This window comes from Poromitra crassiceps (genome assembly GCF_964638095.1).
Source record: "Poromitra crassiceps genome assembly, chromosome: 23".
Taxonomy (NCBI): Eukaryota; Metazoa; Chordata; class Actinopteri; order Beryciformes; family Melamphaidae; genus Poromitra; species Poromitra crassiceps.
Genome location: NC_139639.1, coordinates 4,538,618 through 4,557,131, shown reverse-complemented (window position 1 = coordinate 4,557,131; position 18,514 = coordinate 4,538,618). Strand labels below are relative to the sequence as shown.

Genomic DNA, 18,514 nt, shown 5'->3' with positions numbered 1-18,514 from the left:
CTTATCTATGCAACGAATGAAAATAAAACACGACAGAAAATAGTGATACAGTAGGACTGGATCTTTTATTTTGAGACGTGACAGTGAATGCATTTTGAGGTAAATGTTACAAAACTGTATTTAGGTCGATAGTTTTTCTCTTTTGACACTGGCAAAGCATGACTTGAAAAACCAATGACTATAATACTCACATAATTGTTAGCTTCTAACATCACTCGCCTGGTCTTTTGCAGTATAAGCCACATTGATACGCAGTAGAATTGGCTAAACAGCTATATATCATCATCATCTGCACACTGCAATAAATAGCTTAACATTTGCATACCTAGCATACTTCTCCTACTCTCTCTCTGCACTTTCCAACAACAACAATTATTGATTATTTCAAGTGATTGGTTCACAATTCCCATGGCACATAGAGCGGCGCGTCAGTGGCGGACATCATGGCGGACCTCTTCCTCGTCTTCTAATTCGTCCTCTTCATATTCTCCCATCTCGTCGGAGGTGGCGTCCTGATACTGCTGGTACTCCGACACCAGGTCGTTCATGTTGCTCTCGGCCTCGGTGAACTCCATCTCGTCCATGCCCTCGCCCGTGTACCAGTGGAGGAAGGCCTTGCGGCGGAACATGGCGGTGAACTGCTCGGAGATCCTCCTGAACAGCTCCTGGATGGCCGTGCTGTTGCCGATGAAGGTGGCGGACATCTTGAGGCCGCGGGGGGGGATGTCGCAAACGGCCGTCTTGACGTTGTTGGGAATCCACTCGACAAAGTAGCTGCTGTTCTTGTTCTGCACGCTCAACATCTGCTCGTCCACCTCCTTCATGGACATGCGGCCGCGGAAGATGGCCGCCACGGTCAGGTAGCGTCCGTGGCGAGGGTCGCAGGCCGCCATCATGTTCTTGGCGTCGAACATCTGCTGCGTGAGCTCGGGCACGGAGAGGGCGCGGTACTGCTGGCTCCCCCTGCTGGTGAGGGGCGCAAAGCCGGGCATGAAGAAGTGCAAGCGCGGGAAGGGCACCATGTTGACGGCCAGCTTGCGCAGGTCGGCGTTGAGCTGGCCGGGGAAGCGGAGACAGGTGGTCACCCCGCTCATGGTGGCCGACACCAGGTGGTTCAGGTCTCCGTAGGTGGGCGTGGTCAGCTTCAGGGTGCGGAAGCAGATGTCGTAGAGGGCCTCGTTGTCGATGCTGAAGGTCTCGTCCGTGTTCTCCACCAGCTGGTGGACGGAGAGCGTGGCGTTGTAGGGCTCCACCACGGTGTCCGACACCTTGGGGGACGGCATGACGCTGAAGGTGAGCATGATGCGGTCGGGGTACTCCTCACGGATCTTGCTGATGAGCAGGGTGCCCATGCCCGAGCCGGTGCCGCCGCCCAGCGAGTGGGTGAGCTGGAAGCCCTGCAGGCAGTCGCAGTTCTCAGCCTCCTTCCTCACCACGTCCAGCACCGAGTCCACCAGCTCCGCTCCCTCGGTGTAGTGGCCCTTCGCCCAGTTATTTCCTGCTCCACTTTGACCTGTAAGATGCAGGTAATAGTATTTAAAGGCACGCCATTTTAAATGCATTTAATGACTTGTTATTTATCACACACAGGGTTTGATGTCGTAATGCTTTGACTCATAATCCAAGGTGAGTATTCATACAGAAGGCCAATTCAGATCAATCAGTCAAAAGAGTGATGCACTGACTCACAATTAAATACGAAAAACATTATGATATATCAGCTTCAATGAAAGAGACAATATATTGTATACTTTACTGTCATGGAAAAGCAAAGCAGTTATTTCCAGAGCTCATCCCTAATCTGTCTTTTTCATGGCAAGGAAAAATGGAGTCATCCTGAGGTGGTTTTTATTGGCCTCTATAGTAGAATAGCCTCAGTGCTTTTTGTCAGCACTGCAGCAGCAGTATCTGGCTGAGTCACCGTGAGAGCTGCCTCAGTCTGGCACAGCTGCCCATGAGCAAGGCATCACGTTACTGGCACAATGCTGAGAGGCTGCAGCAGTTTACACCTGGTTTACACCACCCGACGTCAGGTGGAGCTACTGTGAGCTCAGCCTTAGAGGCAGGGCCGCCCAGAGAGATGGCAGTGCCCCTGGAAGGGTCCAGCCACTATGCCCCCCCCCCTCCCCCGCACGCGCTTTACTCATATCAACGCTGCAGCTTTCGGAGCTGACTGAAAAAAGTTTGTTAACAGATTATTATTTGGGTCTAAAGCCCTTACCTGCTCCCGCTTTTGTTTTTGCCTTGCGATTTTGGCATCCTGACTTTTGTTTTGCTCCTGGCATTTTGCTATCACCGGTCTTGTTTTGTTTGCTATCACCTGTCTGTGTTGTGTGTTACACCATAAATGGTCCCTCTAGCTGCTGCTGCCCCAAGCAAAATGGTCCGCCCCAAGCCTGCCTTGTTCTTCTTCTTCTTCTTTTGGCTTTCCGGCATACTAAATGCCTTGCGGCACATTGCTGCCTCTCACTGCACTGGTCGGATGGGGGATTACATCAGAATGGCACTATTTTCCACAGGAGCACTCCTGCCCAAGCATGCCTTGTTACTGCTGCTGTGTTTTGTGTATTTGTTCGACTCCTTGCAAAAAATAAATTAGTTGCCGCATTTTCAGGATGGGAGATATATTTTAGTGTTATCTTTTTTTTTTTTTTTTTTTTTTTTTTTTTTTTGTGCCTGGCTCCAATGCCCCCCCCCCGAGTGGCGATGCCCCTGGAAGCTTACCCCTTTACCCCCCCTTATGGGCGGCCCTGCTTAGAGGACATGACACGAGATGCTGACACGCACGCACGCACGCACACACACACACACACACACACACACGTATGCATGCACGCACGAACACACGCGCACACACGCACACAAGTGCAGTAGCGCACACACACACACACACGTATGCATGCACGCACGAACACACGCGCACACACGCACACAAGCGCAGTAGCGCACACACACACACACACACACACACTGATCTGTGCAGCTGGTGCATGGATGATGAACAGTGACATTGCGATCACTTGGACACTCACCGAAGACAAAGTTGTCAGGTCTAAAGAGCTGTCCGAATGGGCCGGAGCGAACAGAATCCATGGTACCGGGCTCCAGGTCCACCAGGATGGCACGCGGGACAAACTTATTACCTTTGGATGAAAGAGAGCAAAGGATGGAGGAATACAAAGTGGGAGTGGATGGATGGGTGGGTGGAGTAAGGCTTTGACACTCTAGAGCAATCCTGGTTCTCAACGTGGGGTCCGGTCCGGGGCTTCCAGGGGGTCCCCCCCCCCCAGCAAAAAAAGGGAAAACATTTATTTTCACTATAATTCCATCCATAACTAAGTAACACAATGACAGTGTAATCTGTGTCAGTGTAGGGGTCCTTGATGTGAAAAAGGTTGAGAACCAGTGCTCTCGAGTGTGCACTGTATCATAATGAACCATGTAAATAAACATAGGCCCTTTTTAAAGCGTTTGTATATAAAAAAACAAAAATCAAAAAGCAGAAAAGGGATATCATCATTATAAGGTTGATGTTTGCTAAAGAAATGACTCTTAAAGGATTATGACAGCCTCTCCCTCACATGGTGTTTTATTGTGTCTTGCCCCCCCTTCTCTCTCTCTCTCCCTCCCTCTCCCCCCCTTCTCTCCCTCCCTCTCTCTCTCTCTCTCTCTCTCCCTCCCTCTCTCTCTTTCTCTCTGAACCTCCTTGCATGCAGACTGCAGCAGCATGCTGCACTGCTTGTTGTAGAAGTGCTGAGCTCTGCAGAAACCGCTCAAACAAAGAGGCAGTGATCTCCACACAGACATGCCTCTGCCTCTTAATGTCGCCGGCTTCTGTAAAAATCTCTCAATCAACTCTCTTAATTTTTAACGAGAAATTGATTAGGGGGGATGCTCAATCAATCTGCATACAATAGTGACCCAGTAGTCAACTGTAATGCCAACTCTCAACAGGAGGGGGGGGGGGGGAGGGATCAATGATGCCTGCTGCTGATCACTGTAAATATAATGGAGCGAGACATTGTAGGGAATATATCCTGTGGAGGCCATTAGTTTAGCGAAGGCATGATGAGATGAGCGCTTGAGTCTGACTGCTAAGTGGAGCTGTGACGGACGACAACGGATGCATTTTGTAAAATGACCTTCAACATGACGTGCCAATAAAATCAGACCAATGTATAACTGAGATGAGACCGAGGTTTCACTGAGCTCTGTGTCAGCTATACAGAGACAGACTGCAGATATCTGCGCTCCCTATGAGAGAGAGAGAGAGAGAGAGGGGGGGGGGGGGGGGGGGGGGGCATGAGAGATGTATTTTAGAAGGTTCCTGTCCTCATTCTCATTCTTCAGGACCTACTTTCTTCCCCGGCAGCTAGATTAGTGACATGGGCATACTGTGCCCACCTTCAAATGAGGTCTACAGTTTGCAGAGCATAAGGTCATGAAAGGATGTGAGAAGATGTATAGAAACAGAATAGCTATGTAGCATTTAGCATTGTTCACATGCAAACTTGTGTGATCTGTTTAAGACTGTGGTTCTCAAAGTGGGGTCCGGGGACCTCCAGGGGTCCTGGATGACTATTTTGGTCATGGGTTTCATACAGTTTCTGTAGTAATAATAATAATAATAATAATAATAATAATAATAATAAATGCATAAAACAATAATAATAATAATGGCAATAATACTCATTATTGTTATTGTTATTATTATTATTATTATTATTATTATTATTATTATTATCATGAAAGAAAACAACATAAAACATTTTTGGAGGGGGACCCAGGGGCATATTGTTATCAAATTGGGGTCTGTGGTCTAAGTTGTGTCAGTTTAGGGCTCCTTGACGTGAAAAGGTTTGAGAACACAGTACAGTAAGGTAGGCTACAGATTTACACACAAACATGTACCTGATGCCTCATTGTAGTAGACGTTTATCCGCTCCAGTTGCAGGTCACTGTCACCTTGGTAGCTGCCAGTGGGATCGATGCCATGTTCATCACTTATCACTTCCCAGAACTAAGATGGAACACATATATGCGTATCAACTTCCAAAATGTCGGGTTTTTATAGCATAATTTCAGCTCAAACAACAATAGAACGTGACGCGCATGAAACTGTGCGTAAGTGAGGCTGAGGCCTATAACTGCGCATCTGTTTGGTGACAAAATGACACGCAGCAGTGGGGCCACGCCACTGCAGCCTCGTCGCAATAAAGCCCATGCAGGCAGATCAGAACCGCACCCACATGTAACTAGGTAAGCAAGTAGCTAGCTAACAGTTAGCAATCCCTCACACACTTAGTTAACATACACATACAGAGTAATAAACTATGGACATATTAATAATAACACGTGTCACGTTCCGCATACAGTCCAGTTGCCCCCCTTTCCAAAATGTCAACTATAAAGATAAAGATCATACCTTCGCCCCAATCTGATTCCCACACTGTCCAGCCTGGATGTGAACGATTTCCCTCATGGTGCGGTGCGCTTTGGATGCGGGCGGGCAGAGCTTTCTGTCTCGACTTGCGCGGCGTCCAGTCTTCAGTCGCTTTACTGTAGCCTACTACCTTCCGCTGTATCTATATCTCATAGGTATCAGCACTTGCTTGCCTCATTCGCAGGACCAGCGCTGAGCCGCGGAGAGATAAACGTGCTGCTGGTTGGATGACGTTGCACCGGCGCAACATCCCCTGTATCCCTGTCAGCCAATGGGAGCGCGCCGGTTTGATGCAGTGGACCAGAGGATGCCGCATCACCCGCTGCTGTAGCCTGACATCACCCTGGCCTGCCTGCCCGTCTGTCCCATACACAAAGAGTGCTGCCCTTTTCAATGTGTGGCTGCTGTAAAGTCCAGACTATTGTTTTACCGACATAAAATAGCAAATATATTACCATAACTAAATAATATCATGTTTATGATCAGTAGGAATCAGGATCAAATAGGCTACCTCTAAAAAAAATGTCTTGTTTCTCCAATCAGGAGGAATCAATATCATTTTAATGAATATCAGATACTTTGAATCTGCTTTTTACATATCGCTGTTCTCATGTGAACATCTTGTTTGTCATTTTTGGAATTTGTTATGTTTTACCTTCCATTGGAGGATAATGTGTACGTCTATGGGTTGAGAAAATTCTAGAACCCTTTGAAACCTTGTCTACCCCTATTGGGTACACTCAAAAACACATGGTGGTCAAGCTAAGAAAAGAGTCAGTTTTGTTAAGCTCCCGAAAAGTTTCTATTTTGGATATGGTCACCTCCTGAGAGCGACAATATGCGAGCATTACTTGCTTGGAATCAATAAGTGTTGTGCTAAAAATGAATGATCCATTGACATCAATAGTTGATCAATAAATAGTGGTTTATTTTAACAACAGGTATGGCTTATGTACAAGTGCATTATTCATGTTAAAACAACAAAACAAAACAAATCTGAAATATAATGGTACAATCCATGGTTCCTACATTCATTCAAATGTCCCGTCCGAGCCATTTGTAGAGAGAAGCAAGACCTGAAATGTGGACACTAGGAACCTAATGTCACGGAGACCTTTGCTTGCCTGGTCGAAACGCTTTGCCAATCCATGTTATGATCTACGATCTATCATTTCATTTTGGTGCTTCCACAGTTATTTACCAAGGCATACAGCAGCTAATGTGTTTGATAGTCCATAATGTATTCCGTTCTATTCATCGATCCGTGTTGCTTTTCCCACCCATCATTATCCACTAGGCTACGGCGCCAACGCTGGTGCTAACTTTGATTTTGACTGCTGCTGTTTTGCATCCTGAACCCAAGTGAAACTGACTGCTGACTAGGCAGGCGGGGTGTGAGCGAGCAGAGCTGCAGACGCAGAGCGGAGACATTGAGTGCAAGCAACAAGATCTGAGAGGAGAAGACACTGGTCCTATTGTGCCGTATCACTGTCTTGACACTGGTGTGACACAGAGCGACGCACAATCCATTTGTACAATGTTGAGACAGAGAGAACAACGTTCAAAGACACAGGGAGCCCCGAGTGATGTGAAGCCATTGACCGCTGCAGTCAATTTCCTCTCTTAGCATGTGGATGCAATAATTCCTTATTTAACCCAGTGTCCCTGGTTCCATAAAACAAATCATATGTGGGTCTATTGCAAAAGTGTGTTTAACCAGACTTGCTGTAAGCGTCTTTAAAATTCCACTCCACTTTCAAAAAACGTTTTTTTGTTCAGTTTGTTTTACTTTTAAGGCAGCCAAGCTCGATCGAATCGGACATCACGTGATTGCAGGACATTGTGCTTTGAGACATGGCGTGGGCGTTATCTTACACATGAAACGCTCATTATGCATACGTACGTACGTCTATAAATGATGATCCATTTATATTCACGCTTCATACTTGCATTGAGCCGTTAGTGTGAGGATGTCATTCACAGGGGAAACGACCAAAAAGCAAGTCTGCTCGATCATCAGATATCAAAGCATAGTGTAGCATTTGTCAGTGCACATTTTTTACTTGGATATATAGGGGAGTTTTTGGTGAGTGACGCGCCTGTGAGGTTTTTCCACAAGCACAAAGTGGTTCCACTAGAAGACAGTGAGAACAACAGAACATAGACTAACTGAAGTCTGTAACCACGGAATGACACCACACTCTAACTGCTACTCCCTGGATAAATGAGTTGCAATACAATATACTGTGAGAGACTGAGTTTTATCACATTTGAAATGACAAGACATAATTTAGTTGGCTCTAGAGTTGTACAGTACGGTAGTATTGTAGGCTATTATTATGAAAATTGTTGTAAACAGTGGCCTATCTGTATGTAATCATAGCTCTTTCTCTGGCATTACAATTACCTCCGATACATGAAGTATGTAGCTACCATTGTCAAGTTAGACACAATTCTTAGTCAAGTATAACGCTGTCCACAGGTGGACATGGGCTTTGGAAGAAAAAGCTCCTCATATACATATATAGGCTATTCTATATATTTATCAGAGACAATTTCTGTAAGCAAGAGTCTGTTAATTTAACAATGTTAATATGTTAAGCCCTAGACAGAGAATAAAGCAAAGGATGGAACTTACATTTTAAAATGTCACTTTGACAAATGTATAAAATATTGCATTTTTTTTTTAGGGTAAACTTATTTGTATGTGGATGTATGAATCATGACATACAAAAGCTATGTTTACAAGATGATTCGAAAAACACACTGAAGGTTGGCAATGTTGTAATAATTTGTAATCAAACCAAAACATTTTGATCACCCATAGGTTCATTTCAAAAATAGCATTTGTGTCTTTTTAAGGTTGCTATTTTTGAACACTTGTTGACAAGTTCACATTTTTCTTTTCATGCTTTGTCCTCAATGCAAAGCATAAGGTGCCACTAAACATTCACACAAATATTGTACGAATGCCTTATAGCTTTTGTACAATAAGGGCACACCACGGGAGATTATGCTCAAAAAACTCAATCAAGCACAACAACAAAGTCTGCATTTACTTACAATATCACATTTACAAAAAAAAAACAATTGCATACCATTAATTTCATTGACTGGAACGATTGGAAAAATAAAAGTTTCTTTCGACCAACAAAGTTTGGGCATCTTTTTTTCTTACATCACTGTTCACAGGTTGACAAATGCAACTCGGCAATTTCATTCATAAGTTATCTTTCAATTTTAACATACCATCTGGGGACATCATTTTTGTCCCCCTCAAAATACCACAAAAGTAGTATTTCTGAACTTTGGCGCCTCATCTGGTTCACTTTAATCCGTACGGTTCTATGATACAAGGGACAGCACTATCCAGAATTTCACCCAAGCAGGTTTCATTCTAATACTGTGAATATTTATCCATACTTGTCTTATTTGTTGGCACTACATCTACGTTACATTTTTGGTCAGAACTGTTTTTGGCGTGTTCAGGAAATTACTCCAATTCTGACTTTTGTTTTTTTTTATCTCACTAAGGGACAAAACACTTACAATTTCTTCCTCCATCTATGTAAGGCGATATTCCTATACAAATATGTTGGATGGACATTTCATTGGAGCAAAAAGTCTTTTTTTGTTTCGTTTTTCTTTTCTCAACAACATTGCGTTTCACACCGGTCTTGGTGACACGTGATTGTGGGGAGAATTTAAGTCTCTTCGAAAGTGACAGACAACGATTCTCATCGACTTACATGATAGTAGTCCATAGGGCTGGTGATGTCCAGTGACGTTCAGCAGAGCAGAAGATGCTGTCACATTGTCACAGACCAGCCTCCACCATTCTCCCACTTGCCATGGTCCCATTTATTGGCTAATCGCAGTAAAGAGGAGATTGAGAAACATGCAACACTGTAAGACATGTTTACTCAACTCCACAAGGGGGCAGTCTTTGTTAAGCGCCTGAGGCCTGAGTAGGACTGTTTAGTGCACCCCGTTACTCGTGCTGCTTCCTGCACCAGAGACCTCCAGTGGCGGTGCATCCAAGGTGGAGACGTCGGATCAAGACGACGCCACTCCGTTGACAGTGTTGTTGCTCTCTGTGCTGGTACAGTCCGTGATGGGAAGGACACCGGAGTCTATGGGGGAGGACACGGTGCAGTCCAGTACAGAGGCGCGGGCCGCCTCCGGAGCGCCAGAGTCCGAAATGGCGGCCGGCGCCGAGTCTACGACAAGTGAGATGGCTGAACCCAGTGAGGGCTGGACAATGTCTGTGACGGGGAGGATGGTCGGTTCTGGAGTGGAGGGGTGAACAATGTCTGTGACGGGGAGAATGGTCGGTTCTGGAGTGGAGGGGTGAACAATGTCTGTGACGGGGAGAATGGGGGAGGATGGCGTAGGGGGGTCGACGGCGTCGATGACAGGGGGAGTGGGAGAGTCCACTGGGGGCGCAGGAGCTGAGTCAATGGGCGGAGGAGAAACGGTCACTTGGACAGGGGGAGTAGGGGGAGGAGGAGGGACGTCGCTAACACAGTGAGAGGTGGAGTCTAACTGTGGCGTCGGGGCGGAGTCTATGACAGGGGGTGTGGCAGAGTCTCTAGCAGCTAAAGGGCTGAGGGGTGTAGATGCCTGAATGGGAGTGGCCGAGTCTGTGGAGGGGGCGGGGTCAATGGAGATGTCGCGGTCTGTCTCGGGAACCGGAGAGGGCGCGGGAGAGGGAGGGGCGCTGTCATGCACGGGTGGGGAGGGGGAGTCCACTAAAAGCACGGGCGTCGCCTTCGGCGAAGGCGGCGCAACCAGGTCGAAAATCGGGGTGATATCGTCAATGTCATCGGCTGGGGTGGTGCTGGGAGAGTCTAATGTGGAGCTCGGCGGGGGTTCAATGACAGGGGTGGTGCAGACCAACATGGAGGTAGGCACGGATTGGGGGACAGGGGAGCGCGGTGAAGACGAGAGGTGAGTTTCGACGGCAGGGGGAGTGGTTGACTCTTTTGTCGGGGAGGGAGCTGCGTCGTTCACCTCGGGAGCAGTAGGATCCGTGGATGGCTGGATGGATTCCAGGAGAGGTGCCGTGGGGTCTTCGGCGTTGGCTAAAAGTGGGTCAGTGGCACATGGAGCTTTGTGTAAAGGAGTGGAAGACAGCAGTTGTTCTTTACTGGCAAGTAGGACGCTCCCTTTATCCAGGGCCGTAACGGGGGTGCCGGATAAGGAGGACACCGAGCGGCCGTTGGGGTCTTTAGGCTCGGCCTTCACGGGCCGGAGCTCCGGGATGTCTATGACCGACGGGGCGGTCAGATCGATGGCCGACGAGGCCGTGGAGTCCATGGTGGACACCACCGTGGCGGCCGCCTCGTGCAGCGGGGTGTCGTGCACCCTGGTGTAATCCCTGCTGCTCTCCGACTGGGCCAGCAGGAGGCGCTGCTCTCCGGGCTTCCTGCTGGGGGGGGGGAGGAGGGGTTGGCGGCCGATCTCGCCGTCTGCCAGGGTCTCGGGGAGGGGCTGGTAGCGCGTCTCGGGCAGCAGCAGAATGCAGATGATGCAGATGAGGGTGCAGCACGCAAAGATAATGTGGTGCAGGAAATAGCCCTTCTGATTGTGCAGCTCCATTATGGGGGCAGTCAGCATGCCAAAGCCGGCGCTGGCCAAGACCAGGCCCAGGCCACCGCCCCTAAGGCAGGAGACACAAGGGGAATGACCAGGGAGGATTTAGTGATGACCACTAAAGGCTTAGATCTTCACAGTCTAAATGGTAACAGTTTAATTTGCCTCAATGTTTACTGGAGATCACCCACATAGATCAAATGTGAAGGGTGTATCCTGCAATGATATTCAAATATATTATAATCAAGGTATGGGTACAAACTATAATGTATGTCACACTTATGTAGCAGTGCTTATGTTAACATATCGCTGCCATTTTATCACACAGCAGCAGAGAGTGCTGCAGTACCGCGAAACACCCTCTTTTGCATGCAGTCCCATTCCTCTCCTGTCATCGCTTGTGTTGACCACCAGAGGGCGCCCATCGGCCACCCCATCTTACAGCATACCACTCCTCCTTGCATAGCCCAAGAGAATGAAAACCCATTGCTGTGTCACATATCCTCAGAGGGGACGGCTAATTTGTAAAAGATGTGGATATACAATTACATCTGACACTGAACTGTGAGGGGCTGTGTTGTTTTCTGCAGCGGTTCAATGATCTCATGCAGCTCATCTATCTGCAGGGACATGTCATGTGACGCTGGTTTCCTGCCATCTTATTGACTGGATCATACGCCAATCAGGATCATAAAACGGTGTAAACGCTTTCCGGCTTTTGGTCACGACATCACTGACACTCGTAGTCACCCGACGGCTGATCATTTGAGTAACATTAAAAGTATACATCGTACTAGAACAGCAGTGAACACCAGTGTTGGGCAAGTTACTCAATCATGTAATTAGTTACTTATTACCAGAGATGGGAAGTAACTAAGTATAAATACTTTGTTACTGTATCATTTTCAGGTATCTGTACTTTACTACAGAGTATTTATTTTTACTGACAACTTTTTACTTTTACTCCCTACATTTTAACACAAATATCTGTACTTTCTATTCCTTACATTTTCAAAACAGGCTAGTTACCGTAGTTTAGTTTTAATGCACGACAGACAAAAATGATGTAACGTTGTTTGTCCGTCTCTCTCGTCTCGCGCTCTCCCGGCTTTCACACTTTATGTGCACCTTTTTGGTGGACAAACCACATCGCACAAATTATTATAGTCTTTATACATCTTAAAACATGTTGTGAGGGGATATTATAAGTTTAAAAGTATTGGAATCCTACTAATATAATTGGAGGCGTGTCTGTATCTGTTTGTCTGGAGTTGCAAGATGCGCGGTTGCTCCGATCGCCTCCAAAATTTGCCAAAACATTTTTCAGGGGTGTGGCATGAATCTGGTGGACAGAAAGAAAAAAATCACCCATGGAGGGTGCTACAGCAATATTTGTTTGGTCTATAAAATGTCAGAAAATGGTAGCAAATGACGATCAGTGTTTCCCAAAGTCCAAGATGACGCCCTCAAATGTCTTGTTTTGTCTACAACTCAAAGTAATATCAGTCTACTGTCATACAGGAGTAAAGAAACCAGAAAATATTCACACTGGAATCAGAGAATTTAGACCTTTTCTCTTAAAATTGTACTCAAAACGATTAATCGATTATCAAAATAGTTGTTGATTAATTTTCTGTCGATTGACTAATCGATTAATCGTTGCAGCTCTACCTAGGACAAAAACGAAAACGGGCAACGCAGTATTCTCACATAGCCAGACCTATCTCCACACTTTGTTCTAGTGCTGTGTCAGCGCTGGAGAAAGTAATGCAGTAACTTGAAGTTACTTGGATTAGTAACTGTAATAAAAGTACTGTTTTGGAAATTACATTAACGGTTACCGTACTTTACTTCTGCCCTGTTAATTTGCTAGCCCTGACTTACCCTGTGAGAAGAAGAAAAAACCATGTATTTTCCCGGTGTTTCGTTGCTTACCTGATGACGGTGGGTGTGATCTCAGCGCAGAAGAAGATGCTGAGGTTGCTGACTGCGTGGGAGGAGAACATGCCGATAATGGAGAAGGCAATGGAGAAGTTCCTATTCAGCGTATCCGAGCGCTCTGCAGACAAAGCAAAACACACAAACATACACCACTTTTCACTCTGTGCTCTGCATAGTGATTATACAGCGAGAATACCAGGTGCAGCGTGGAATGTGCAATTATGAAGTGTCCAAAATAACACATTTTCTGAGGTCCATATTCTTTCTAAAAAGCATAACTTCCTTAGAAATATGGATGTGTCAAGTTGGTGTTGTTGGTGTAGTTTCAACTTTCATAGCATCTTTTGTTTTTGTCTGCTTAATTAGAAAATATACAGTGGAGAGTGACAGGAGAAATGGGAGAAGAGAGAGAATGCCATTCTATGAAGGTTTTTAACTGTTGAAAATTAAGGGTACCACCTCATTAAAGTTTTCCAACAGATAAACAATCATCCGATTCTATTAATATTGCCTCGTGTAGGACTTTCACACTATCGAATGAATTATTATGATACAAGCTAAGCTAGTAGTCATGTGAATTGCTGTACTGTCACTTCTATGCTAGTAGGTGCAAGGTTCAAGGTTGTCTTTATTCATTCCCGAGGGGCAATGGCCCAGCAGTATCCACATAACCATCAGAGAAGCAATAATAGACAACCAATACAATATAACAATCACTGAGTTATTTAAAAGGCCAATGGCAGCAGGGACAAATGAGCTCTTAAGTTTATCGCTCCTGCATCTTGTATCTGCAGACAGACGGAAGCAGCTTGACCTCGTTGGACAGCGGGGTGGCTGGGATCAGCCCGGATCGACTGGACCTTCTTCAAAGTCCTAACCACCGATGAGGAAGGTCATTCAAGGTCGTGCCTGCAATGTTGCTGCACACTTTGACCATACGCTGCAATCTGTTTCTACTTTTGAGGGTAAGAGACCCGTACCAACTGATGAAGGAGAATGTGAGGAGGACCGATTCAATAAAACGGGAATAAAATAAAACTCAAAACAGCTTGATCATTAAGCACCACACTATGACAGAATCGTGGGCAAACTTCATGATATGACGCCTCACATAATATCACATATCACATATTTTATAGAACGCTTTGGATAAAAAAAAGCGTCTGCCAAATGACGTAACATAATATAGGCTTTGGCATGCGTTAGTGTAGAAGACAAATACAGTACAAGAGGCGAGGGGGGAAAAGAACATCAGATAAAATGCCATTAACCTTCACACGTTGCGACCTTTCAGTTAAGAAGTCCATCAGCCAATATATCAGGCCAGGATCAATGTTGTGTTTGCTCTCTAACCTTTCTGCTCAAATGTGAGGCTGGAAACAACTAAAAGCCGAGGAGAAATCAATAAAAACTAGTCGCACTAAAGTCTGCAGTGTTTCAACTAGAAAAAATGTCAGGCCTGGAGGGATTTCAAAACGTACCCCGACGACCGCAACGGTGGGGGCCCTCGCTGGCGACGCTAAACTTTTAGCTAACCTGTTCGTTCGCATCCATGTTCGCAATGGCATCTCAAGTATCATCATACTATTATGGGATGCGATGCGAACAGTTGTATTATGGGATGTGCGTTTCCCCAGGCAACGACACACGGTGACACGTTTTGGAACAGCGCCGCACGATGCTCCTAAAAGCAAAATGCTTATTGTTTTGAATGATTTGGCATCTTCTATTACTGTCAACACCAGTATTGTTGTATTGTAATAATATGCCATGAAGGTTTATTGAAATTTTGGGGAGAGCAGGAATAAATAAATAAATAATAATCTGGCCTGGCGGGGACGTCGTCGGCCTGGCGGGCCCGCCAGGTCTGTAGAATGGTAGGGGAGACACTGGTTCTGTGCACCGTCTAGGTGTGCCAGGATCATAACAAATAGAAGGCGTCATCACAACCAATTGCAACTATGCATTGATGAAAAAAACATCATTTTGTTTTGATCCGTTACTGTACATGTAGATTAGGCCTTTATACACCGACTGTCGGACCCGACGGCTCATTTAGACCCAGCGTCGTTTGAATGCTACCAATGAGATGCGTTGAAGTTGACACAGAGAGGATGATAGGAGAGCGCTCTGCGATCGCTCATAATCTCTAATCCCTCGTCTGACATCATTCTGCAGCACGGAGGGGGATTAGAGGGGAAGAAAATAAACAGAAGAGCAGAGGAGGAAGAGATGGCTGCTGAGGGGTCAGTGAGACAGACACACAGCTCCATAACACAGTAGGGTTGCACGGTATACCGGTATTAGTATGGTACCGCGGTTCCCTGCCGTTAAAAAGGATACTATACCACGTTAATTTAGTACCGATACTTAAAAAAATGTCATGGGTTGCGTCAGTGTGCGACCGTGGTGTTTGTTAGCGGAGGAGAGAGACACAGCGGCATTACAGTTGAGAGCCTGTCTCCCACCTCACGTGAAGGCAACACAGCCTTGCCTTGAACCAATGGTGACTCGTGAAAAGTGAAAAAAAGCTCTGCTTCATGTGGGGGCGTGTCGACTTTCCTCTCTTCCCTCTCTGCTCGCTCTCTGGCCACAGTCGTCCTCACTACAGCACCCCGACACACAGGACAGACGCAGCGAAAATGGCAGCGGCTTCTTCTAGTCTTGCAAGCCGACCAACGCTTGTAGAAAAAGCAGATGCACGAAGCGAAATATGGAAATATTTTGCTTACGTTGCCGACAGCGAAGGCAAGCCCGTGGACACATCCAAACCAGTGTGTAAAAGGTGCTTCAACGTGACGCAAGCGAAAGGATCAAACACATCGAACCTGGCTAAACATCTTGCCGACAGGCACCCCGACCTGTTCAAAGAGTTTAAAGACCGACAGGTTAGCGAACGTGAACGATAAACATACATGCCCTCAAATAAGTCCAACGAGTATTGTGTGACAAGCGAACTTGTTTCACTGAAAAAGTTCGCTTGTCACAATAGCCTACTCGTTTACAGTGAAACACGAGGCAATGTGCTGGAGCACAGATCTCTGCCAAGGAGAAAGTCATGACATGTAACGTTTAGGGGAGGGGACATCAGATGACTGCATACCATGTACAATATTTAATAACACTATGGTCCTCAATGCCAGTGTTATTAAAGCTTTTACATGGTAAGCAGTCATCTGATCTCACCTATCCTAATATTTACAATAATCCCAATTATTAATGATATACGAATTCATTGTAAAAAACACCTAGCCTACACGTATGGGGGGGGGGGGGGCTGGGAATACACCACATAATAAGCCTACATTTCAATAGCCTACATTTATGTGTGAAAATAATATATATTACTAGATTAACCATAAATCAGGCACTTCATGTTAATGAAGCTTAGGAGCTGCAAGTACAGAGTACTTTTTTTGGATAAAACAAATAGCTATAATAGTGTAGCAGCTGTATGAAAATATATTTTATTTATATTATTTATAAGTTTAAACGGTTGACATTCCTTTAAAATATGTTTACAGGAGAGATTATGTTAATTTTACACTAGATAATAAAAGTTCTAGCATGTTCAGCGCCACACGTGGTGGCAGTACTACCAGCATGTAGTAAAATGACTACATGGCTGTGCATTACCTTGTTAAATCAATAAAATAAGTTTTAAGTTCCATGTTTTGTCCCCTCTATTTATTCCAATACTTTTCCTGATGTTTTAGTTTTTTGCCGTGGTATCGTTTCAGTATCGGTATCGAGATACTTAGGCAGGTATCGGTATCGAACTCATAATTTTGGTATCGTGACATCCCTATAACACAGAGGTTCCTTCTGTTCCACACAAAGAGGAGAGACATGAGTGAACAGCCAGATGTAATTACACCAAGGACTTCATTAGCACTCTCTCCAGGGTTTGTAGTCACTAATGAATTCTCTGTGCGGCGCATTTTCCAAAAACGTGGTCCAGATCGTGTGTGCAGCAAACTGAGTGACTGAAGCTTCCATTCACAACTTCTACAGGCTGATATCAACCACAACATCATTACTTCTGATCTATAGTCGTGAGGTTTCCAGACCAAATTTCAAGCAGAAGGCCACACATGCATAACCTGCTCACCGCGCGACGTCAGTCAAGTTCTAGTATGACGTCAGATATGACGTCAGTTCATTCTAGTATACAGTATATAGCAAGGGTTCTACGTTGCCTCTCTCTCTGGCCGATCATAGCAGCAGCTAGCTTCACGGCAGTCCATCTCCCCAGAAGCTGTCCTCTGAAGTGTTGTTTTGCCCCACCCACCTCCCCAGTCCGCCACCAATGAGTCTTGACTGAGGATGAGGATCCCCCAGGGGGAAGGGGGGTTGGGGGATCCCCTAACCTAGCCTATGCAGATGCCCTCCTCTCGCCTCAAGAGGAGCGCCACTGTCTAATGGAGTCATACGCCAAAGTATTTGCCATGCATGCCAATTGCTAAATAAAGTTTGTTAAATCCTACCAACTAGCCTCTCATGATTGAAATGTATTATTGATTATTTCTCAATTCATCTGCCTAACTTTAAAACACAACAACAACAACAACAACAACAACATTATAAATAATAATAATTTATTATAATAAATAATAAATGAACTTACCTATATTCAGCTGGACACTGTACTTCCCCAGCACTAGAGGATTAAAGAGAGTAAAAGAAAGTTATGTATTAGTGAATCAATGACATACAGTAGTAATTTTGTGTATATACTGTATATATACATACATACATACATACATACATATATATATATATATATATATATATATATATATATATATATATATATATATATATATATATATGTGTTGCGCAAAGCTTGTCAACACGAGGTTAAAATGTTAAAACATAAACCAGTTCAAAGGGGAACACGAAGCATCCTGCACATAAGCTTAATGTGTTGACTCACGGTTAAACATTAAGTCGAGCTCATTTCTAACTGAATGGACTAACTGACTGGAGTAGTGTTTTGGTCATGTGGAGCGCCCTCGCTACACAACACTGCAGTTTGAAAGTCCAGTGGTAAAACGGTCTAAAAGCATCATCATTTAGACATTGTTCAAACTGACGTGTTTCTTTACAACATGAGATATCCACCATTAAGAAAAGCATCTTTGTAAGAGACACTGGACTTGGACAGGCACAAATAAAGATGACTCTGATCCTGGTGGTGAAATAACAAGGTATTGATCAGGTTTTGAACATTTGTGCTAGACTGGTATATTGGATTTGATTGGATATTGGACATCCATGTTGTCTCCAATATGATGGAATTTCTCCCTGACCACATCTACCACAGCATTCTGGTTTTCTGTTAATGAAGCAATTCATGTATTCCCAGTTTCCCTGCCTTAAAGATCCTTCATATTTGTTTCAATGGAAGGCTTGAGTCTCCCCTGGCCTAAATGTAGTTTCAGATGCGTTTCCAGTTTGAATATACAAAACATCAGAAGCTTCAGTACTAAAATGTCAGTACCGTCCTTCATAAACCCATGTAGGCTAAACTCT

At 45.1% G+C, this 18,514-nt stretch overlaps 2 protein-coding genes across 3 annotated transcripts in view; both read right to left on the bottom strand.

The window, feature by feature from the left end:
- Positions 1-428: 428 nt before the first annotated feature.
- On the bottom strand, positions 429-5,482 carry LOC310797288 (tubulin beta-2A chain; the record flags this gene model as incomplete). 2 transcript variants are annotated; one of them, XM_083659650.1, is made up of 4 exons in its annotated part: positions 429-1,513; positions 3,033-3,143; positions 4,900-5,020; positions 5,426-5,482. In XM_083659650.1, 4 exons carry the CDS (start codon positions 5,480-5,482, stop codon positions 429-431), a joined length of 1,374 nt encoding a protein of 457 aa, XP_083515776.1. The 2 variants fall into 2 exon arrangements, with proteins under 2 accessions (XP_083515776.1, XP_083515775.1); XM_083659649.1 differs by having other exon boundaries at positions 4,912-5,020.
- Positions 5,483-6,373: 891 nt separating this feature from the next.
- LOC310797443 (solute carrier family 22 member 23-like) overlaps positions 6,374-18,514 on the bottom strand; it is a gene marked incomplete at its 5' end in the record, with an annotated part of 61,889 nt that continues 49,748 nt past the window's right edge. The window contains 3 exons of the mRNA XM_083659825.1: positions 6,374-11,105; positions 12,974-13,097; positions 17,607-17,639. Of these exons, the coding sequence (XP_083515951.1) occupies positions 9,500-11,105; positions 12,974-13,097; positions 17,607-17,639 (1,763 nt within the window). The 3' untranslated portion in view covers positions 6,374-9,499. The remainder of the gene's footprint in view (positions 11,106-12,973; positions 13,098-17,606; positions 17,640-18,514) is intronic.